Here is a 23,770-nt window from a genome sequence, read left to right on the forward strand (position 1 = left end):
TGTGGGTTCAAGTCTTGTGTCAGACTCTGTGCTGACAGCTCAGAACCTGGAGCCTGCTTCGGATTCTGTGTCTTCCTCTCTCTCTGCCCCTTCCCCACTCATGCTCTGTCTCTCTCTGTTTTTTCAAAAATAAATAAACATTAAAAATTTAAAAGAAAAAATGAATAAACATTTAAAAATTTTGGAAAAAAAAGAAAATGAGGGATCTTTCTTATATGACAGCCATCCTATTTCTGTGTGGGATGGGCTATAGGTATGACCTAAATGTCCCTGAAAATGATAACAACAATAATAAATAGCATCAGCAAAATAGATGATAATAAAGCCACGTCCAATGCGACAGGTGTTGATGTATAATCCCATCTGATCTTCACATCAATCTTCTCTCTTTTCTTTTTTTTTGATAGAAAGAGGGAGAGAGAGACAGCACAAGTGGGGGAAGGATAGAGGGAGACAGAGAGACTGAGAATCCCAAACAGGCTTCCACTGTCAGCACAGAACCGGGAGCAAGGCTCGAACTCACACACCCTGAGATCATGAACTGAGCCGAGATCAAGAGGCAGACGCTTAATTAACCAACTGAGCCCTGCAGGCGCCCCTCACAGCAGCCTTCTTCAAGTAGAGGCTCTCTGCGGGGTGTCTGGGTGGCTCGGTCGGTTGAGCGTCTGACTTCGGCTCAGGTCATGATCTCATGGTTCGTGGGTTTGGGCCCCGCGTATGGCTCTGTGTTGACAGCCAGCTCAGAGCCTGGATCCTGCTTTGGATTCTGTGTCTCCCTCTCTCTCTGACCCTCCCCTGTTCACACTGTCTCTCTCTCTCTCTCTCTCTCAGAAATAAATTTAGGAAAAAAGAAAAAGTAGAGGCTCTCTGCTTTCACTGTCCCCATTTTGCAGTGGAGGAAACAGACACAGGACGGAGACATAATTTGTCCAAGTTCACAGTAAGTTGTGGAAGCAGAGCTTCCCACCTTTGGGAATTGTGGGTCCCCACGTTTAGCTGGAAGAGCAGCTTGTGCGTCTGAGCAGGTGCTCAGTGAAGGCCCCAGTGTCGGGTGCGGGGTGTGCGTGGCAAGTTTTCTGCCTTTGAATAGTTGTCACAAGTGAGCAGCCCATGTGTAAAGAGCGCCTTTGTTCTGGCTCTTGACCATCACCTTTCTTGGAAGGCGTGGGCAGGGTGAATGGCCTGCGGTGGCAGCCCAGGGACGACCCAGGGCAGGGCCTCCCTCGGTTATATCCACCTGTGCGTCACCGCGCCTGCGCCTGCCAGAACAGCGCTGCTGCTCTACCCTCATCCCAGAGACAGCTGTGTTTATCTGTCCCTGCTGATGGTGACAGGCCCAGGGCCCCCCCTCCCCACCCCTGAGGCTGGATGGCGGCAGGATAGGGGCACTACTAGCATCAAGGAGGCCGCTCTGCCCCCTGCTCCCTGTGGCTGAAGAGCAGGCACCCCTTCCTGGGGGAACCGCAGAAGGTGTTTGGGGTAGAAGCTAAGAAAGAGGTGCGGGGTCTCCAGGGCCCTTGCCAGCTCTGAGAAGTTAGGATGATTCTAGTCCCAGGAAAAGGCCAAAGAGATCGTTCAGCAAGGCAGGTGGGAGCATCCCAAGGCAGGAACCCATTTTTCCAGAGCAGGAGGGGCACACGGCTGAGCTGAATCCTTCTTAGGTGTGCCCTCCTCTGACATTTCTCCAGGCCCCTGTTGTCACCTATTCCCATGCCTAGGGGACAGAGGCCAGGATGTCTTGTTCACCTTTGGTTCCCTGGCACCCTGCCTAGTCGGTGACACACAGTAGGTGCTTAATGAATCTATCTTAAATGAATGAAGACATGACACCAGGAAGCCGAGAAAGCAGAGGATAATAATAACAAAAGTAAGGTAGCATTTACTAAGTGCCAGCCGCCATTTTAAGAGAATACTCACAGTGAGTAATTGAATCCTCATAACCACACTGTGATGCAGGTACTAAGGCACAGACGGGTTAAGTAACTTGCCCAAGATCACGCAGCTTGTAAGCAGTGGAGCTAGAGTTGAACCCTGGCACAGTCCACGGTCTTAGCTCCTGGGATTCCCAGCACACTATCTTTCCTACCCTGGAAACGCCCCCTGGCATATTACATCCAGTTCCTCCCCTGCCTGAGGCCAAGTGTGAACCTAGCAGACACGCCAACGTGCTGGCCACCCAGACATGTGAGGGGCGGCCCACAAGGGCCGTGTCGTGAGCATCCCCCAAATGGTCAGCTTCCCTCCAAGACTATCAACATTTGCTGTATACCTGCTAGGTGCCGGGCACTGTCTGGCGCAATGAGGCAGACAAATCCTAAGCTCTCCAGGAGCCCTGAGTGAACGACATTAGTGACCCATCACTGGTGAGGTGACTTCTCTGTGCCACACGCCACGTGTGTGGTAGAGCCCTTTTACTGTGTCTCTCGGGACTAATGGTGCCCACCGCACAGACGAAGAGACGGAGGCTTGAGAGGTCGGCTCACTTGTAACGACATATAGTGACAGCCATCTACATGGCAGCCTGTGCTCTGGTGCACAGAAGGGCACCCCGCACCGTCTCTCCTCTCATGGGCTGCGCAGGCCAGGGGAGGGGGTGAGACGGAGAACAGTAAGGAGCGCCTACGCAAGGTCACTTCCAGGACTGACAGCTGTGTGGAAGGCAATGACACAAGGTAAGGGGCTGGAGGGGGCTGGAGAGAGGGGGCGGCCATGGTCAGCTTGGGAGTGGCAGGGGGCCCTGGGCAGAGGGACAGCCCATGGGCCTGAGGCAGGACAGCTTGACATGCCTATGGAAAGTCAGGAGGGCACTGTGGCTGGGGCACAGCGAACAGGGAGAACAAGATAGATCAGTAAAGGGGGCGGTCTCGAACCAGGCCTGATCACGTGTTCCGGTGCACGACACTGTGTCTGGCAGGCAGTGTGCAAGGGAACCCCACAGAAATCATCTCTGGAGGACAGGGGTGGTCTTGGACTCCAAGTCCCTCTAAAGGGTCTAAAACCTCACCCTGCAGCTTGAGCCGTCCATCGGTGAAGACAAACCATATCAGCGAGTGCGGACATCATTTTTGTCAACTCTGACATCTCTCAGCGGTCCTTTGGGGGCAAATCCCAACACCTAACTTATGAACAGTCACAGTCCAAACTCTTGGTCTTCGAAGTGCTCCGTGTATGCGAGCGCTCACCAGCAGGAAGTAATTGCAGAATGAGTTTTGTTTTTCTAATGACCGTCCTAGTGGTGTGGGGTTTAGCCAGGGGCTCCTCGCCAGCACCCCCACACCGGGCGGAGGGCTGTATCTGGAGGGAAGGGAGACTACTTTGGTCCCCAGGCACGAGAAATATCAGGTGTCACAAACACCACAGGCCAGTGTCCTGGGAGAAGAGAGTGATGTCAGTGTTCCTAAGTAAGCCACGTCTCTCCTGGGTCCCATGAGCACGCGCAGCCCAGGAGGGAGGAGGGCGGAGGGTGGAGGGTGGAGGGCGGAGGGCTGGGCTGGTGTCATGAGCACATAGTCCCGCTGGCTGGCAACAAAGGGGACGGATTTCTGCCGCCAGAGCTCACAAAACACTGAAAAGCTGGGAGGGCAGATGAGCAGGGCGCTGGGGTCCACTGGCTATGAAACCGCCCTGTTTCTTCTCACAAGTCTCCTTCCTCCCACTCCTCCTCCCTCCCACTCTGGGGAGCCAAGCTGGTGCCCCCACCCCCACCCCATGCAGCATCAAAAACCTGAGTAGGGGCTGGAGCTGAAACGGATTTCCCTCTCCTTAGATGAGCGTGTGGTGAGGAGCCCAGTGCCTGCCTCTCATCGCAGCGCTGTGACTGATAAGCTGAAAACATCAGGCAAGTCACTCACTCTCAGAGCCTCAGTTTCTCCATCTGTCAAACGGAGATGTCGACAGTCTGTGGCCTAGTTAAGTCCGAGAAGGAGTGTTTAAGTCCTCCAGGCATGGCACACAGCAGGCCCTGCAGGCTCAATGATCATAGAGTCCCTGAGTGCTCACCGTGTACCAGGCACTGCGGAGGTCAGGGACACAAGTGTGCAAGGAATAGCTAAAGCAGAGCAGTCTAGAGTGTGGCTGGGCTGAGACACAGGGCGGCTGTCCAGGCACTCAGGGAGTGGTGTCGGCATGTGACACACTCCCAGGGATTTTTAATGTTTACTTATTTATTACTTATTATTTTTTAATTTTAATTTTTTCAGAGAGAGAGAGAGAGAGAGGAGCATAGGGGAGGGGCCGAGAGAGACGGAGAGAGAGAATCCCAAGCAGTCTCCGCACTGTCATAAGATCATGACCTGAGTGAGCCGAGCTCAAGAGTTGGATGCTTAGGGGCACCTGGGTGGCTCAGTTGGTTAAGCGTCCAACATCGGCTCAGGTCATGATCTCACAGTTTGTGGGTTCAAGCCCCACATCGGGCTCTGTGTTGACAGCTAGCTCAGACCCTGGAGGCTGTTCTGATTCTGTGTCTCCCTCTCTCTCTGACCCTCCTCTGCTCATGCTCTCTCTCTCTCTCGGAAATAAATAAAAACATTAAAAAAAAAAAAAAGAGTTGGATGCTTAGCTGACTGAGCCACCCAGGTGCCCCGAACACTCCCCGATTTTATTTGTCATAAGCTGCCCAAGCTGATATTTCCTCCTGAACTTGGGTGACTGAAATTGGACCTGTCTGTCCTTTTCTTAAGAGTCCCAACTGTCACTGGCAACTTTTGCACCTGATGGCTGTGAAGCTGGGGATGGGGGTGGGGGCTCCCTAAGGGCTGTATCTTCAGCTTCTACCCCAAGGGGAGGGAAGGGAGGAGTAGGGAGGGTGAGGCGTCTCATCTCCCAGGATTGATGAGGGCCAGGCCCTCTCAGAGAGCCCAGAGATAAAGAGCTTCTGGTGCTTGGGATTGGCACCTGGGTTCAAATGTGTTCTGTCCCCCCTCGCCCCCCTCTAGCTGTGGGGTGTTGGGCAAGTTTCTCAACCTTCAGGAGCCTCATCCAGGCAACTAGGGCTCCTTGCATACTCACTGGGGGCAGGCACTGTGCTGGGTGCCACCGCTGCCTCATCGGGTATGAAAACAATAAGACTATGGGGCTACAGGGCGCCTGGGTGGCTCAGTCAGTTAAGAGTCTGACTTTGGCTCAGGTCATGATTTCGTGGGTTGTGAGTTCAAACCCTGCATCGGGCTCTGTGCTGATAGCTCAGAGCCTGGAGCCTACTTCATATTCTGTGTCTCCCTTTCTCTCTGCCCCTCCTCTGCTCACACTCTCTCTTTCTCTCAAAAATAAAGAAATAAATGTTTAAGTAAATAAGTAAAATAAAAATAATAAGACTAGGAAAACAGTATGGTAGTTCCTCAGAATACTAAAAAAGGAATTACCATATGACCCAGCAATTCCACTTCAGGGAATATACCCAGAAGAATTGAAAGCAGGGTCTCAAACAGCTATGTGTACACCCATGTTCATAGCTGCATTATTCACAATAGCTAAAAGTTGGAAGCAACCCAAGTGTCCATTCATGAATGAACTGATAAACACAATGTGGTCTATGCATACAATGGACTATTATTCAGCCTCAAAAGGGGAGAGAATTCTGACACAGGCTACCACCTGGATGAACCCTGAGGTTCTCATGCTAAGTGAAGCAAGCCAGTCACAAAAAGACACACACTGTTTGACTCCACCACTTCTATCAGGCGCCTAGAATAGACACATTCAGAGAGACAGAAAGTAGAATGGTGGGGAAGGAGAGGTGGGGAGTTAGTGTTTAATGGTGAGTTTGGGAGTATGAAAATATTCTGGAGATGGCTGGTGGGGGTAGTTGCACAGCAGTACGAGGGTTAATGCTACTTCATAACATTGTGTACCATTACAATAGTTAATAAAGGGGCACCTGGGTGGCTCAGTTGGTTAAGCATCCAACTCCCGATTTCGGCTCAGGTCATGATCTCATGGTTCATAGTATCCAGCGCTGTGTCGGGCTCTGAGTTGACAGCGCAGAGCCTGCTTGGGATTCTCTTTCTCCCTCTCTGTCTGCCCTTCCCAACACTCATGCACTCTCACACTCACTCAAAATAAATAAACTTAAGAAAAAGTATTAACAAAAAAATAGTTGATATGATAAAGTTCATATTATGGGTACTTTGCCATGATTAAAAATAAGAAAACGAAGAAGAAATCAAATTAGGCATCAGTGTCACGACTGATGTCACATAGGGAAGGTGGCACCCCAGGAAGTATGAATGGACTGTTGCAGGCTGGCCTTCCTGCAGTCAGTGTGGCTTGGGGACAGGCGGATATGGGGCTCAGGGCAGGATCCCAGTGTCTCCCGCTGCCCCCCATTCTTGGCCCAGTCCTCCTCCCATACGAACAGAAAGACTCGGACCGGGGATTCCCACACTGCATCTTGGCTCAGTGCCTGATGTCCTTTTCTCTTCGGGTGCAGCCAGCATGTGCTCGCATTAAAGACTCAGCCCACATGATCACCCCTCCAGTGCACGAGGCAAAGACTTCACTGTACCCAGCACATGCGCTGTGACCGCAGCCACCACCTTCCCCTCGCTGGCGGGCTCCCTGACACGCCCTGGCAGCTCGAGCGCAGAGATGTGGTCTTACTCACCCAGGCACCCCAGCTGCTGGCTTAGCGCCTGTCACGTGCTGGACGACAAATGTTTTCTGAGAGGAGATGACATGACGCTTATGAGCACACTTATTCTGGATGCTGTTCTGAGACATTTACAGGCCTCACTCACCATGACAACTAAGAAAGAAACAATACTGCTATCCAGGGCCAGGAGCAGGGTGAGCCAGTGAGGCACTCACATTGGGCGCAAAACGTAAGGGGCATCAAACGAACTCAGGAATCGACATAGATTTTTTTTTTTTTTTTAAGTAATGTCTGCACCCAATGTGGAGCCTGAACTAAGATCCCAAGATCAAGACTTGCAGGTTCTACTGACTGGGCCAGCCAGGTGCCCCAAAATAAATATTTTTAAAAAATACTCTGAAAAAAGTCAAAATCAATGCCAAGTATCCAGAATGAACAAACACTAGCATTTGAGATACAGATAGATCTGGCCCTGACTTACGTCCCTCACCCCACTCACCTCTCCCTAATCCCTGCCCTGTCTGATTGTGTCTTAACCGGAATTTTTGATATTGTGTTCAACAATTCCATTGCCAGCATTTTATCTAAGGAATTAATCAAGGCTACGTGTAAAGGTGCACCTAGAAAGGTGTTCGTTGTTGTGTTGTTTATAAAAATGAAAAAACTGGAAAACATATTTGCTTGAACCATATGAAACTTCCAATAATTGACCATTTTTGACCTAAAAACAATCCAATTTCATATTATCCTATCCAATCTAATCTCCGGAGCCCACGAACCATGACTGTATGAATAACCTGTGGAATATTCACCCACTGAAAATCTAGAAAGCCATTAAAAAATATTTAGAAGACTATGACATAGAAAGGTGTTCATGATAACAGTGTTAAAAGAACCAGTTACAAAACAATCTAAAACGTATGGCTTCATTTTTTAAAATCCACCAAAAAGATCTGAATTGATTATTCACCAAGATGTTAATCATGGTAAATCCAATGGTACGATTTGGGGTGATTTTCATCTCTTTCCTTTTGATTTCCTGTCTTTTGTATGTTAAACATGTACTATGTCTAAAAGGAGAAAAAAGAACAATAAGGAGAAACCTCATACCTTTGATCTCATACCTTTCAGTCAAAAGACTTCTCCAGTCCCTTCACCCCTGACAGAGGGGTAGAGACACCCATTTTGCTATCCATGTCTTTTCACAGATGGAATTCACAGGCTCTGGCTCTCCAGATCTCTTGCCTGGGCTCCTGGCACCTGACCCTTCTTTTCCACCTGCTGTTGCACCCCCAACACTTGGGCTTTGTTGGAGAATGTGCTTTCTCCACCGTCACTACATTCACTGCCGCCCCCTCCTCGGCTGATCTGCAGGTAAGAAGACACGCCTGAGCTCTGAGGATTGAGAATCGCTTTGCTGTCCATCAGGCAAGTGAAAACAGGGCTGCGTGGGTGACAGGCTTTCTGGGAGCCTGGTGGGGGGTAGGGGGGTGGGGGCAGGAATCTTGCCTTCAGTCTTCCACTACCCTCCTCCATCTTTTTAAAGAAATGTTTATTTATTTCTTTTGAGAGAGAAGAGAGAGCCAGAGAGCACGTGTGAAGAAGAAGTGGGGGCCCTCTTCTCCATCTTCATGCAGCTGAGACCCAGCAACTTTGGGGGACCAGCTGTTTCTTTCCTTTTAAAATGTTTTTAGATTTAAGGTGTTTTTTTGTTTTCGGTTCCAAAAAGTACAGTGACAATGAGGAAGACAAGGAATCACCTGCATAGCTACCCAAATTAACAACTTGTTAACATTTTGTCAGATTGGCTTCAAGCCTTTCTTTTCAAAAACAACCGAAATAAAATGTTGCCAATAAAGTCAGACTCCCTGTGGGTTCCCTCCTCCGTCCCTCTCCAGGAATACTAACTGCTCTAAGTGCCCTGTATCCTCTCTGCCCGGTCGTTACACTTTGAGATGTACATGCACACATACATAGTACATCCAGGAACAATAGACACAGCTGTGTTCTTTGGATTTGCATAACTGTAACATACAAAATCCTCTGCATTCCCCCTCTAACATCATGTTTTTAAACTCCGTTCATGCAGATATACATTGATCTAGTTCATGTGTTTTACTACTGCCATGTAGGTGGGCCTGATCTCTCTGCATGGAACTCTCTAGGGCGCACAGGTAACAGGAAGTCTTCCCTTGACCTCAGAAGTTCTGTTAATTTGGAGATCCTAAGCTAAGTGCAGGGACCTTCCCTGGCCCATACCTTTCGGTCCACACAACCCTCTCAACCTTGCCCCAGCCCTTTGATCTCCCCCGGGGCTCTGGCAGGTGCTGAGATGACCAGGACCCTGCTCCCTTCCCTGTCTGACCTGAAAACGTCTCTTGGCTTTCTTGGGTTCCCCATTCTGACTTCACAAAGTACAGGAATTAAGGTCCTTCACAAAGTCTGTTTTCTCGCGTAAACAGTCCCATCGTGAGGTGGGCACCCTGACCGGTTGTGTGTCTCCCCAGACTTTGATGCCTGAGTAAATCCTGGCTCTGGTGGCAGATGACTGCCCTCTCTGGGTCAGGTTCTCTATCTGTAAAATGGGGGTTGGAACACTCAGGCCATCGGTCTGCTATGATGGAAGAAGAGGAGAGTATGGTGAAACACAGCTGGCAGGCTGCCGGCACATGCCAGGCGGTCAGAAAGTGCTTCCGTCCTTGCCAAAGCCTCCTATTCAGACCTCCTGTCCTTTCTCAAACCAGCAGCCACAGCGGTCTCTCAAAATGGAAGTCAGACCACATCCCTCCTTTGTTTATGTGACTCCCCAGGTTAGGTCAGGATGTCTTTGCAATGTCCACCTTGGCCTCCCGGAATGCTTGCTGCAGGCAGAGCCAGCCACCACACCATGAAAACACTCAAGCAGGCATGCGGGGAGACCCATGTGGAGAAGACCCAAGGCCTCCTGCCAACAGCTAGCACCAGCCGGCCAGCCATGGGAAAGAGCCACCCTCGCTCCCTCGGATGCCTACAGCCCCAGCTGACATCTGGTTGCAACCTCACTGAGAAACCCTCAGCCAAGCCCTTTCCAAATACTTGATCCACAGAAACAAGGAGAGAGGATAAATGATTATTGTTGTTTTTATCCATTGAGTCTTAGGGCGATTTGTATATTTCATTGTAATATACAAATGAACAAATAATGAGAATTTATAATATCATTACTAACTTGTATACTAACACTAGTATAGCACTTATTATGTGCAAAGCATGATTCTACACACTTTACAGGGATTAACGCATTTAACCTTCATAGCAAGCAGCCATTTGAAATGGGGCTAGTATCTCCATTTTACATACAGGAAAACGGAGTTTAAATAACTCACTAGTAAGGGGCAGGGCTGGAACATGAACACCGACACTCTGGGTCCAGTGGCTACGCCCCTGGCCACTCTCCTGCCATATCCTGAGCAAAGCCATAACCAGAATGTGGCACCAAGAAGCAGGAAAGGTTCTAAAGTTCACAGAACCCACTGTTAAAGGAGGGAAGATGGAGATGAAAAGGAAAAAAAACCCACCATTTTCTCTTCCCTCAGACCCTCCAAGTTTCTACCCTGCTCCTCGGGTTTACAGCCCTTTCTCTATGCTGCCAAGAGACTGGTCCCAGACCAGAGCCAACTCACCTCTACTGAGTAAGTGAAAAGGTGCTACTAAATGTCTGCACAGTGATTTAAAGCTCTTGTCGCATCGCCTTGGTCAGGGTTCTGATCCACCGAGATGACCAACTTCCCCTCTGCACATCTCCTGACTCAGCACAAGCCTCATTCCTGCTTCTGCAAAGTGGCCAACTTTCTAAAACATGCTGGGGCTTGCATCAAAATTCTCAAAGAAGACAACTTCATCAGGGCAGGATCACTATGTACAAAGCACGTGTGCTAGAGTGCCAGTCCGTGCCCTTTACAGACATGGCTAATCGATTGCCTCTTTCCTGCTCAGTTCTCACACAGCTTCAGAATCCTTCTCACCACAGTGCTGTGGGCTGCCACTCCCACAGGCTCTGGGCTACCAGTAGAGCTGAGACCTATTCATTATTCTGGCTCTAACAGGATAAAGACAAAACACCAAAAGCAACAGACTGGAACTAATCCCTCTAGTTTCCAAGGGAGTAAAAGGCTCCCTGCCTCCACGGCTTCTACCCCTCCTACCTAAAACCCATTTTCATGACAGTGAGAACTTAGAAGGGATTTTGAAAAGAGAAGAGGCTGCAAGAAAACATTGACCTTGGGTTTAATGATGGTATGAGGACGAAGGCCCATGCTGGGAGGTATGCTGTGCCCATAGATGATGGTGCATTAGGAACCAACGACTCAGCAGCAGCTGGACGGGAAAGGACTTACCCCAAAGTCAAGGTAAACTGGGAATGTAGCCACATTCTTTATACAAAACCTTCTGCCGACAGCCTCCTAGCACTTTGAGAGGGGTCATGAACACACTTAAGGACCAGCACAGCCTGAAGACATAGAGCGCAAGCCACACAGGGAATTTCCAAATTTCTAGTAGCCACATTAAAAAAGTAAAAAAAAAAAAAGTAAATTTAATTGTAATCATATATTTTATTTTGCCCAATACATCCAAGTATTATAATTTCAAAACACAGTCAATATTTTAAAATATTTGTGAGATACTAAAAAAAAATTTTTTTAACATTTATTCATTTTTAGGGGACAGAGAGAGACAGAGCATGAGTTGGGGGGGGGGGGCAGAGAGAGAGGGAGACACAGAATCTGAAGCAGCTGTGCTGACAGCTCAGAGCCCGACACGGGGCTTGAACCCAAGAACCATGAGATCATGACCCAAGCAGAAGTCAGATGCCCATCCAACTGAGCCACCCAGGCACCCACCTCATTGTGAGAAATTTTAATGCTTTTTCTATTGTACTAAGTCTTTGAGGTCCAGTGTGCACTTTACATTCACAGCACATTTCAATGTAGACAAGAAATTTTCACGAGAAAATACCTGATCTATACCGAGACCTCATAAAATTTACAGATGAAAATGCAGATTCCACAGACTGAGTGTTTTACTAAACACTCCTAAAAGTTTACCAATAATTGAAATGAGTGCTTTTAAATTTAAATCAGTTGAATTTAAATTAAATGAAAAGCTCAGTTCCTCCACACTTCGAGTGCTCAGTAGCACGTGTAGCTGGTGGCCACGTATTAGTCAGTCCATGTCTGGAGGGTGCAGGGCTCTCCCTCCTCATAGGCAGGTGCCATCCACCAGAGTCCCTGTGACTACTCAGGGTACCAGTCGGCCTGGCTTTTCAGAACTGTCGCCTGCAACCAGTTTCTCTCCCTGACCAGGCCAGGCCCTTTCTAACTCTCTCTGTGTGGTTTGCCTCCCGTTTCGTCCCAGCTCAGCCTTCACAACCCCCAGGTGCCATGCTTTGCTGTTCTCGGACTAGCCCCACCCTAGACATGATTCAGGGACCTTTCTTAACAGGAAGGGCTGAGTAGGTGATGCTGCATTCTCTGCTATGCAAAAACAAAAACAAAAACCAAGGGTTGGCAACCTTGGGTGCACCCAGCGGCAAGCTATTTGCTTTCCAGATTTTGGGAGAAGGCTCTTGCCATTTTCGTGCACCCACAAGGTGACACCAAGGCTAAAACATTACCATGGGCAACCTCTGCTCTCTACCTGGCAAACCTCTTTTGGCTTATGCCTCCAAAAAGCCCTCCATCACCTTCCCTCGTCCCTGCAGTGTGTGTGCTCAGTCCCTTGATTCCCTTTCTCCCCCTGGTGAATGATCTGGGGGCTGTGGCTCATTCCCATCAGTTCAGTCCTTCAAGGCACCCCCACCCCCACAGACATCACTAATCCATCACTTGTTCTTTCTCTGGAGCCTCAGGCAGGGTTCTACCTCCAACCCTGGGGGTAATGCCCCCAACCTCCCCCACTCCCCTCAGCCTCTCCCAGTTCTCCCCTCTCCTGGAGGAATTTCACAGGGAGGGGGGAAAACGGCTTGTAAGCCAAGAATCTGGTCAGAGACTTGTGAGGCACCAGAAGCTACTCCCCCACTCCCCAAAACTGCGTACAGACTTGGCAACTTGGCAACATGGGTCCCCTCTGGCTGTGGCCTCCTGGGGCCAGACACCCCCCCCAAAATGAAAGACCTTGAAATGTCAGAAGTACTCCCCAACAGTTGGTTGAAAGAAGCTAAAAGCCAGCGCTGCTGTGAGAAGATAAAGGGATGAACATGTGAACTCTGAGAAGCCGCATCTAAAAGGGCATGGCTGACAGCGGTCTGGAATTGAGTTTGTGCAAACCTGAACCACAAAGAGAGAGCGCGGCAGCTTTCCGGGGACACATGAAGCCACATCGTACCGTCCCCAGGGGCACAGGCAAGCCCCCTGAACATCAGAGGGCACGGTCTCAGACCCCAGCACGGCCATCTTGCTCCTAAAGGCAGCCCCTGTCATCCACTGCCGGCCTGTGCAAGGTCCTTGATCCCGCCAGGCCTCGGGTGCCCACCTCCCACCTCCGTGCCCAGGGGAAGACCCTGGATGCTGCCGCCATTGGGCTCTGTTGCACAGAAGGGGAACCTGCCGACTGAGGGCAGAGGGGACCAGACTTCCAAGTTCCTGCATTGCCGGAGGGCTTCCTTTCCAGAATCCCAACTGCACCTGAGGAGGGCGCAATGAGCCAGACAGCAACAAAGGGGGACTTGATCAGGGACCACCGTTTGGAGGAATTCTCCTTCCCACACAGACTCTCTCTCCGGAGACAGAGCCCTCCCCCACCCTGCTTCCCTCCAGTATTGCAACAAGGGCCCCATTATCTTTTGTCTTTTAAATCTCTTCAGGCACCAGCACCCTCCCTTCCCCCTCACACACACACACACACACACACACACACACACGTACCTCATTGATCTCACAGTATAAGGAAATGAAGGGTACCAGCTGAAGAATATTTTAGGTATACCTCTTTAAGAATCAACACTTCCTATTCCATTCAATCGTATTTCTGGAAAATGTTCTGAACTGAATGACAGTCCGCTGACGTACCAAGCCCATACACTGACTGTAATTTATCACTTCCTGATGACTCAGGGACAGGTTTCTGGGCCCTCTTTACCACAGCCTAAAGGCCTAATGATCTGGACTTCCACCTTGGGCACTCTTACCCGGGCTGAGTCTGCCCCAGCCAAGTGCCCAGAGCACACTCCCTGCAGAGATTGTGCCCTGGGCCTTGACCGTCTGGAACACTCTCCCCCCAGATGCCTCTATGATTGACGCTTTCCATTCGCAGCAGCTCAAACACCATTTAGTCTGAGAGGCCTTTCCTGGCCCTCCTTCTCTCATCTTTCCCTTTTTGTGACTTTGCTTTATTTTCCTGGGACTCGCCCCCACCTAATGCACTGTATATTTATCTGTTTATGGTCTCTCTCACTGGGATGCACACTGCTCAAGAGCAGGGCTTTTTCCCTGTTCTGTGATCTCCACAGCCTGGAAGAGTCCTGGCACATAGTAAGTGCTCAGGAAGTAATTGTCAAGCGAAGGAACAAATGATGCTGTCAGCAGCGCTGACCAGTGTGTGCCTGTTGGGGGAAGGGGGTTCCTCCAATCTCCCATGGCCCTTCCTGGTTGGTCCTTTGCTGTCATCTGTCACTTCTCAGTGTAGCGGCAGCTGCTAGCAAGTCTCTCATCCTGTGTCTTCTAATCTGTTATGTTTGTAACCCAGGAGAAGTGGAAGGTTGCGGGAAAAGGCCAACCCCCTGAACTCCTTAAACTGATTTTTATTACAAATGATGATCATTTCCAGGCCGTGGCCTACGGGCAATTCCACACCCATCTTCTGAGTCATGTCCAAGGGCACTTGACTATTAATTCTCCACTCAAGGCTCTTGGTCGCTTCCTTCTGATCTTCCCAGGTTGTTGAGATGTCTGAAGTCCACCCATCAGATGGACATTCCTACATAGGTGTCTGTGAGCCGCCGCAGACACACTCACACATACCTTAGACTTTCAAGGTAGCAGAGGGCAGCTGCATAGCGCCGTCAGTGTTTTAAGAGAATGGGGAGAGGTCCAGTTTATTCCTTACGAGAATTTAAAGGCTTCATGCTCTTTTGCACACAAGTGGTGTGGGTTTGTGTACACCTCAGCCTCTGGCCTTACTCTCCTTCATCTAAGCACCGTCAGACCTTGAGCCCTGGCTTGGGGCCACCTCACTTTTGCAGAAGTGGGTCAACAAAGTCAAAGATGGTTTGAGTTGGGAGGTACCTTGGAGATCCTATAGTTCAACCCTTATCTGACAGATGAAGAACTAAAGCTCAGAGAGTGGAAGTGACTCACCTAAGAAAACATAGGCGCTTGGGGGCAGGGCTGAGCCTAGAAGCCAGTCACTTGGTTTTCATTCTCCATAGTCTCTCCATCCCCTCACCCCTTCATCCCTGGCAGCCAACATCTGTTTCCATTCTGGGCTACTCTGTCTTGCCCGGTCCCGGCCCTGCTAGGACCCATCATGGCAGGTCTCATACATACTCTGAGCATGTTAAGAGATGCCACCCACCTCTGAGCTCTGAGACAATGCTGTCCCTGACCTACACTGAGCCACGTCTCACTTCATGGAATGGGGGAAAGAGGCATCGGTGCCCTTAAGCTACACCTGAAGCTCTTTCCAATGGCTCCAGAAAAGTAGAGAGGCCATATCTGAGGCACTCTTGCCTCAATGTCTCCTCAAAGGTGGCCTAAGCCTTGTCTTGCCTAAGGAGTAAATTGAAAAGTTTCTCCCATTTGCTTCTCTGTTCCCAAATCCCGCAGTCCTCCGGGGTGGCCACGCCATCTCTAGGCAGATACTGTCACAGGGTGTAGCTGAAATTCAGGGTGTGCGGGAGACAGGCAGCGCCGAGCTGCAGGCAGGCAGCAAACCTTGGCAGGGGCCTGGGGCTCGTTCTGAGGAAGAGAAAAGGCACCACAGCATTTGCTCCGTGGCAGCTTAGCCTCTGACCAGCCTTGGCGTCCTCTCCTTCCCTGCGTGGCCGGCTTCAAAGGAACAGGGAGGGGACAACACAGCGGCAGTTATGGGTCCTTTAGTCATCTTCCTCCTTGGCCTCCGTGTGCCCAGCCAGCCCTGCTTCCTAGGGCGCCAGGTCTCTCGCAGAGCAATAATTGGAGCCTATTTCAAACCCTGTTACAGAGCTGCCTGACATTGTAGGAGACGGGCTGGAAAACAAGCCTTTTCTCACCCCCTCATAACTGTGGCGGGAAGGAGGCGCTGACCAGTTGACAGGGGATGTGATCGGCCTTTGGACTGTTCCAGTGATGGACGGTTCAGTGGCAAAGTGTTCCTTCTTCTCTCCCCCGGCAACTTCTACCCACCAGCCCCAGTTCTATTCCTTCACACCCTCCTGCCTCCTGCCTTTTCTGTTGGCTCAATGCTAAGCCCTGATGGGATATTCAGAAGGGTGAGACACGGTTAAGGTGTTTACTTTCATTTGAGGAGTCCAGAGTGATTTTATTTAGTCCTCAAATACTTTTTAAAATAATTATCCTGGGAGCGCCTGGGTGGCTCAGTCGGTTAAGGTTAAGGTTCGATTGCGGCTCAGGTCATGGTCTCACAGTCCGTGAGTTCGAGCTCCACGTCGGGCTCTGTGCTGACAGCTCAGAGCCTGCAACCTGCTTCAGATTCTGTGTCTCCCTCTCTCCCTGCCCCTCTCCCACTTGCTCTCTGTCTCTGTCTCTCAAAACAAAATAAAGACACAAAATTTTTTTAATAAAAAATAAAATAAAATAATTATCCTGATGGGCTTTGTTACTATAATGTTAATAGATGTTTAATATAAAAAATGTAGAAAAAGCCAAGAGAGAAGAGAGATTACCCATAATCCTGCTTGCCTACTGCTAACATTTGGTTCTATATGGTTTTTGGAATTTTCCCCCAACAAATATTTCTGTAGTAAACACAGAGCAAGGTGCTGATCTAGATGCTCCAGGAAAGACACACCAGTGCTTTAGACTTGAATCTTGCCCTAAAGATGCTTCAGGGGAAAGAAGATACAGCATGGGCCTCTGAGGCAAAAACACCTAGGTTTTGTGTTTTTTAATGTTTATGTTTATTTATTTATTTTTGAGAGACAGAGCATGAGGGAGGGGCGGAGAGAGAGGGAGAGAATCCCAAAGATGCTCTCCACTGTCAGCACCGAGCCCAGTGCAGGGTTTGAACTCATGAAATGTGAGATCATGACCTGAGCCGAAATCAAGAGTCACAAGCTTAAATGAAGGAACCACCCAGGGACCCCTAGAAATACCTAGTGGTTTTTTTAAAAACATTTTTTATTTATTTTTGAGAGACGAGAGAGACAAAGCATGAGCAGGGGAGGGGCAGAGAGAGAGAGAAGAAGACAGAATCTAAAGCAGGCTCCAGGCCCCGAGCTGTCAGCACAGAGCCCAACGCGGGGCTCAAACCCACAAACCGTGAGATCATGACCTGCGCTGAAGTCAGACGCTTAACCAACTGAGCCACCCAGGCACCCCTAGGAACACCTAATTTTAAAGACACATCCCAGTTGCCTGATTGTCAGTGAGTCAGCCTCAGTTTACTCATGTTAAGTGGACCCAATAAGGGCACCCACCTTGTTAGGTCATTGAGGGGAGTCAGAGAAGTTAAAGTCTGTAAGACATCTAACATGGTGTGGAAGTGTCCAATGAATGGAGCCTCTCAAAATATCATACGGAGGTAAGGGGCATTACAGAGGCCAGTCGGGTACAGATCAAAGACCACAAGTGTCCATTCAGAGGAGGGAGCCCAAGCCCCGGAAACTGTTTCAGAGCTAGCTGCACACCATCTGTGAATGTACCAAATTGTCGGATTCCATGAATGGAACCGCTGCCCGACCGTGACCATCACTGACATCATCTGTCCCCGTTCCTTTCAGAAGCCCTGGGTTTCCTGTCTATTTAGCCTCCCTGTGTCTTTCCCCTCCACTCACAGGGAAGATTTCAGGTCTCCTGCAGAAGCAGACGGGATAAACCTTCAATCTCCTAACGGTAATGAACTGCTCGGATAGAGGCTCACCTCTGACCCCAGGGCAGCTTCCTCCATTACTGCAAGACTGTTCCCGGGGCAATTCAGCCCAGCCTTGCCTATCAGTGCCCCTCCATGGCCACTTAAATGGCATTTCCAGACCTGAGGGCCTCCTCTGCTCACAGAGCTGATAAACTCGGCTACCCGAGGAGACAGCCAGCCCCAATGCCTGCAGCGGCCGGTGGGGTACGGCACAGAAACACAGGCCCGTTAGTGGAGCGAGTGGCCCCTACGACACATCCTGGGACCTCGGGCCTCGGGCCCCCTGGGGAGGGGGCTCTTGGGCTGTCAGGCCCTTACCGGTCTTGGTGGCTCTGTGCTGTCCCCAAGTCCTACGAGCGGGTCTCAACATGACCCAGATGGGACCCCAGTGACGGGCAACCAGGCCCTTCCAATCTGAACACTTTGGCAAAAGGAATTGTGGGTATTTGTGCATCTCCCTCCCCCTCCCTCTTTCTTGTGTGTGGCACCCAGATGAATGACACATAAAATCATTTTCTGTCATTTAGGCAAGCCGTATTCCCACAGCTCTGAAATGCACACATTATAAATAAAATATAAACTCATCCAGATCTGACTGAAGCCTCTGCTCTCAGAGGACAGCACCAGAAAAGCCATCGTCTGTGTCCCCTCCTGCTAGGGAAGCGGGGTCCCTGCGAGGACTCCAGGGTTCCCGTGGGACCTCCTCTGGACAGGGGCATGTCCCTCCACGAGCAAGAAACCTCACAACACTCTTTGGGAAAATTCCCTGAAAGCCATTCATTTGCTTCTAGAAATGAGGCTCTCATCAGCTTATCCAAGGATCAACAAACCTTACAAGTCATTTAACCCCAATATAACATAAATAACCAAGGTGCAGAGATATCAGTATGTTGTCCATGGTTAATCAGCAGTATTCCAATTGTAGGATGAGAAACTCCAGTTTAGGAAAACTCTCGCCTAAAAGTTCTAGGGTTCCAAACAGGAAACGTTGCAAATGAGTACCCCTCTCCCGAAAATATTCATAATGGACAGCCTTTTAAAAAATATGTCTGTAGGGGGGCCTGGGTGGCTCAGTCACTTAAGTGTCTGACTTTGGCTCACGTCACGATCTCGTGGTTCGTGGGTTCAAGCCCCGTGTCGGGCTCTGTGCTGACAGCTCAGAGCCTGGAGCCTGCTTCTGATTCTGTGTCTCCCTCTCTCTGCACTCCCTCGCTCCCACTCTCTTCCTCTCTCAAAAAATAAATAAACATTTAAAAAATTAAAAAAAAATATGTCTGTAAAGCAAAACTCCGTGTAACACTGTAGCATCCCACCCGTGCGTCTTAGAGAACTGCATGTGGGACACCCAGGTGCCAAACCAATCACAAAGGTTCTTTCTGACTGTGAGGTCTGAAGACTGAAGGCCAGCCGCGTCTGCTCAGCCGCCTGCTTTAGCTGCTGCTCAGGGCCAGCATGCATCAATTCGAGTGGATTTCCTCAAAGCCACTGCCTTGCCCGTAAAATACAGCATGAAGAAATCACAAACCCAGCCACATCGCAAGCAGCCGTTGAGGGATGGAGTCGGGATCTCCCTATAGTTTCACACATCCCATTACCAATTTTTCACATCAGAATTTGTGACACATGGGCTGACAGCAGGGCAGAATATTAAAAATCAGGACCTCCTGCAGAAATCAAGCCATACGGTTGCCATGCCGACACCCCACAATGCCAAACAGCGCCTCCAAGGTCCAGAAACAACTTGGCTGGCTTCGAATAGCCCAGACAGTGTAAAGGCAGAACTACCCCCTGGCCCAGGCTGTTATGCAGACCCTCCCTTTCCCAGCTCTGCTCTCTGTTCCCCAGGGGAGTGACGATGACGTTTGTCTGAATTTTCTCAGCCTCTGTCGGCAGGGCTGGCCACATCATCCCCTAAGAATTTGAAAATCCACATGCAGTGCCCTGGCCCAAGTAGACGGGGACATGTTCTGGAATGGCAAGAAGACCTGTGAGAGGTTTGCCGCGGCGTCTGGGGAGGGAGCAGTCCTTAGCTGCACCTACCCCTTTCAAGTTGGACATTGGATTCTTCTCTCAGAGAAAAGGAACATGTAGTCCCCTCTTTCCTTAGTTATAGTCAGATTGGAGCTCGGAACAAAATACTGGGGGCAGGGGGGTGTTATGAGGCTTGGCCGCTACCAGAGATGGGCAGAAATCCTACCTGATTTGCCTAACAAGTACTTAAGTCTTTCTGTGTGCATCAATGTGGGGATGTAAGAAGCTTCCAGCATAGTCCCTGTGTGATGGCATATATGACTAAGAACCCCCTGGAAATACCTCAGAAGGTAGGAAGAAAATGCAAGGCTGTGTCTAGGGAGGTGTGCGACCAGGGATCAATGCCTATAAAACAGACAGACACCCAGGGCTAAAATTTAAGAACAGAGAGGTAGCTGGTCAAGCCTGTAAGTGGCCAGAGAACTGTCTGGGGCTCCCTCCTGGGGAATCCCCACTCTCCCTCTCTTCTTGCACCCCTCCTCCCTGCTCTGGGATCTCCCTGACAACCGTTCACACTTTAAACTTCACTTCCAGTTCAACGCCCTTTCCTAATCTGCGGCAAATCAAACCCCAGGAGGACAAGGAGAGGGCCAGGGGATGCTCACTGGGGCCGCCCATGACCTCCAATTCCAGCCCTCAAAACAAGTGCCTTGTGCCTCCCGCAGAGCCCAGCACACCCTTCCAGGGCTTCTGAGTGGCCCTCCCGGCTGATCTCAGAAGGAAGGAGGAGTGGGGAGAGGTCCAAGGGCAAGGTCAGGATTCTGAAGCAGAGGCAAAGGTGAGAAGACTCACCAGCAGCAGTTTCTTGGTCTTCCCCTCCCTTCTGTTCCCCTCCTCTCCTTTCTCCCCTCCTCCTCCCCCTCCAGCTCAGACCCTCCTCCCAACACATCACCATAGAAGGACAGAACATCTGGCCAGCCTGCTTCTCCCCTGGTGCTCTGAGCCCACCGACCCTGAGCCCCGGGCTGGCCCTCTCCCGGTGTGAGAACCGGGCAGCTTGTACGGATCGGTGCTGTGCAAGCTCCCTGCGGGTCTGGGGCCACTACCGATTTGGCCACTTCCCACTCCAGCCTGTCCGGCTGCCCAAAGCCCAACACTCTGGGGTCCTTACACTGGAGGCTTGGCTGTATCCTCATCAGCCTTTCGGTCCAAACATCCTCAAACTGCTTTGGAAACAGTTCCTAGTGAGAGGGATCCTCAGCCTAGAAGAGAACCCTCCACCTAATCGGACTCACCCCCAGAGAGTTCAACCTGACAGGGATCTGGGAGTTGGAGGCGGGGGCTAGAAAACCCATACACCCCAAGGTCTCCTCAGGCAAAGCTGGGAAATACGGTTCCTTTGCAGATTTTTACTTCTTCCCAGGGGGATAACAAGACCCGGCATCTGGGGCAGGATGGGAATAGAACACTTCCACACTAACACCCGCCTCCACCGTATTCCTGGGGCTCAGCTGCCTTTGCACAAATATATCAGATTCTAGTCCACACAAGCCTTCACCCTCCTGAACCTGCAACCTCCCGGAGCAGTGCCACGCCCTTCCCTCCCCAGGCCCAGTTATTTCCCACCAGAATGGCCACTCGGCTCTATTCTCCCACCCTCGGCCCCGCACTTTGCTCTCCCTCCTCCTGGTTCTCTCCTGGCCAAGCTGCCCCAGCCCAGCCGCTCGTCTCGCGGGGGGCGGGGGGGGGGTGTAGCCGAAGTCTCTTGCCCGCCACCGGCTGGGTCGGCCGGCCGGGCAGAGCCTCTCCGCGGGTCCCAGAGCCTCCCGCCTCAACAGGTGCCCCTGCTACACCGAGCTGTCACGAGGGGCCCGGGCAGAGGCGGCGGCAGGCACGCCCCCTGCAGGGCGGCGGGGTCTCCGAACGCCTCAGCCTAAGTCCCCCGAGCGTCTAGGGCCCCAGCAGCACCACGGAGGCCCCCGCCGTGCTCCGCCACCTTTGTTTCCTTGCTCGCACTGGTGTCGCGGGGCCGACCTCGAAAGAGGGAATCTCCCAGCCCTAGTGCACACGCTGCCAGCAAACCCATCGTGATGGACCCTCGTGTTGGGGTGAGGAGCGCAAACAGAAAGAGACCTTTCCCGGACCCGGAGAATGCCGCGGGTTTTAGTGGGGAGTCCTCCGTGCCAAAGAAGCAAGTTCAAGTTGACCTGTGTTGAAAAGGGGGCGCAAAGCCCCCTGCGCCCCTAGAGACCCTACATAACTCAGCGCCCCCACCCCACGTCCTTTGCCCCCAGGAGACTGGAGAGGGGGTGCGCACGGCCACCTACGCGCTCAGCGGCACGAGGTTCCCACTGCCGGCTCTCTTCGCGCATCGTCCAGCCGCCTTCCCGGGGCGGACGAGGTGCGGACAGCCCCCGACCGCCGGTCCCCGGCCCCGGCGGCGCAGTGCCCAGAGAGCCACGTTCCTAGCCGCGCGCGCACACCGGGCCCACCAAACTTGCAGCACTTTCTCCCAGCCCCCACCCGCTGTCACCCTCCCTCCATCCGTGCGCCCCGGCCCCGCTGGCCCGACAGAGGTTGCCATAACAACGGGCAGGAATGCTCCAACATATACAAAGCCGGCAGGGTGCGGCGGGCACGCAGCCCCCGGCCCCGCGCCCTCTGCAGCCGCGCGGGGCTAAGGACGCGCGCCGCGGCTCCCCGGCCGGTAGCCCGGCGCGCAGGGCGTACTCACAATGAGCGGGATGGTGCGGTCCTCGCGGAGCTGCTCGGGCCTCCGGCCGGCCCTCTGAGCGACCCGGCCGCCGGAGGATGCTGCGTGGGCTCGGTTGTCCTGCCATAAGTAGTAGAAAGTGCCCAGGATCCAGGCTACGGTCAGGATGGCGATGGCATTGGCGCGGATCTTCCTCATGGTGGGCGGGCGGGCGCCCCGAGTGGGGGCCCCGGGCCGGCTTGCTCTCGGGGCCGGGGTGGGGGCGCTCGCAGCCCCAGCTGTTTGTTTTCGCTCGCGCCTGGCTGCTCAGTCCTGCAGAGCAGAAAAGGGAGAGAGGTGGGGGGTGGGGGGTGATAGGGAGAGACAGGAGCGCGGAGCGATCCTCACGGTCCTAATGCCCTTCAGCCCCGAGCGCGCGCGTCCCCCGGGCGCCCATTCATTGGCGCGCAGAGCCCGCCCCGAGCTCCAGTCCCCGCCGGCTGCCCGGGCCGCTGCGCACCGGGAGAGGAGCGCGGCGGGTGCGAAGCGGTGCGCGAGCCAGGCCCGGGGAGCCAGACGCCCGCGGTGGAATGGCGATGGGCCAGAGACAGCCTCTGCTCCCACCGCTCGGCGACCGAGGACCAGGCGGCTGCCCCCGCGCGGCCCTGGTCGGTCCCGCCTACCTCCATCCACCCCCCGCCCGAGCGGCCCTGAGTCACCGGCTGGAGATGCGCGACCCCGGCCCGGGCCCGAGCCGCGAAGCTGCAGTTCTAGGCTGCGCTCCGAACTGCGCTCTGGCGCGGGGTTTAAGGTGTGTTCGGCGAGGCCTTGGGAAGGGATGGCTGGGCGGGAGGAGAGTGGAGTTTGCACGGGAATCCTCCGCAGCCTAGGATTCCGAGCCGGCCGAGGGCCGGCCGCGAGGAGGGATTGGAAGCTGGTGCACTTGACATTCGAAGAGAGCGAAGGGGACGCGACTCGGCTTCACGGCCAGTGAAAGGAGAATGGGGGTACAACCCCTGCACATCTTCCGCTGGCGTGGGGCTCCCAGCTTTCATAAGGCTCCCCTCCAGACCTCTCACTGCCCCCTGCACAACCGTGAGGTGTCGTCACCACTATTTCCCCAGGAAGAAAGGAGGCCAGAGAGGCTGGAAGATTGGCCAGAGGCCACACGACTAATTAGTGGGCAGAGCCCAGTCTAGAAGCCGACTCTCCGTTTGCACTTTCCATAAAGTGCAAACACCGTGCTGAGACACGGACACAGTAATCACTTGCCCCAGGCCTGGAGGCATTGAGAATACTGCTCTCCTGTCCAGAGCAGAAGGAAGTATGGACTAGGAGACCAGCACAGTGTCGGCCACAGAGCAGACTCACAGTGAATAGATGCTGCATAAACCAAGTAGGGAGGCAATATTGCATTGCAAGGGGGTCTTTGGATAAGCTCTTGAATAAATTCTGAAGAGGTAGGGCAGGGG

The 23,770-nt window shown here is 52.1% G+C and overlaps 1 protein-coding gene across 1 annotated transcript in view; it reads right to left on the reverse strand.

The window, feature by feature from the left end:
* Positions 1-22,624, reverse strand: part of GALNT16 (polypeptide N-acetylgalactosaminyltransferase 16) — an 89,977-nt gene extending 67,353 nt beyond the window's left edge. Inside the window, exon 1 of the mRNA XM_039240749.1 lies at positions 22,341-22,624. Within this exon, the coding sequence (XP_039096680.1) occupies positions 22,341-22,517 (177 nt within the window). The 5' untranslated portion in view covers positions 22,518-22,624. The remainder of the gene's footprint in view (positions 1-22,340) is intronic.
* Positions 22,625-23,770: the final 1,146 nt, after the last annotated feature.

The sequence above is a fragment of the Hyaena hyaena genome, unplaced genomic scaffold, assembly GCF_003009895.1.
Source record: "Hyaena hyaena isolate Hyena2069 unplaced genomic scaffold, ASM300989v1 scaffold_179, whole genome shotgun sequence".
Classification (NCBI taxonomy): domain Eukaryota; kingdom Metazoa; phylum Chordata; class Mammalia; order Carnivora; family Hyaenidae; genus Hyaena; species Hyaena hyaena.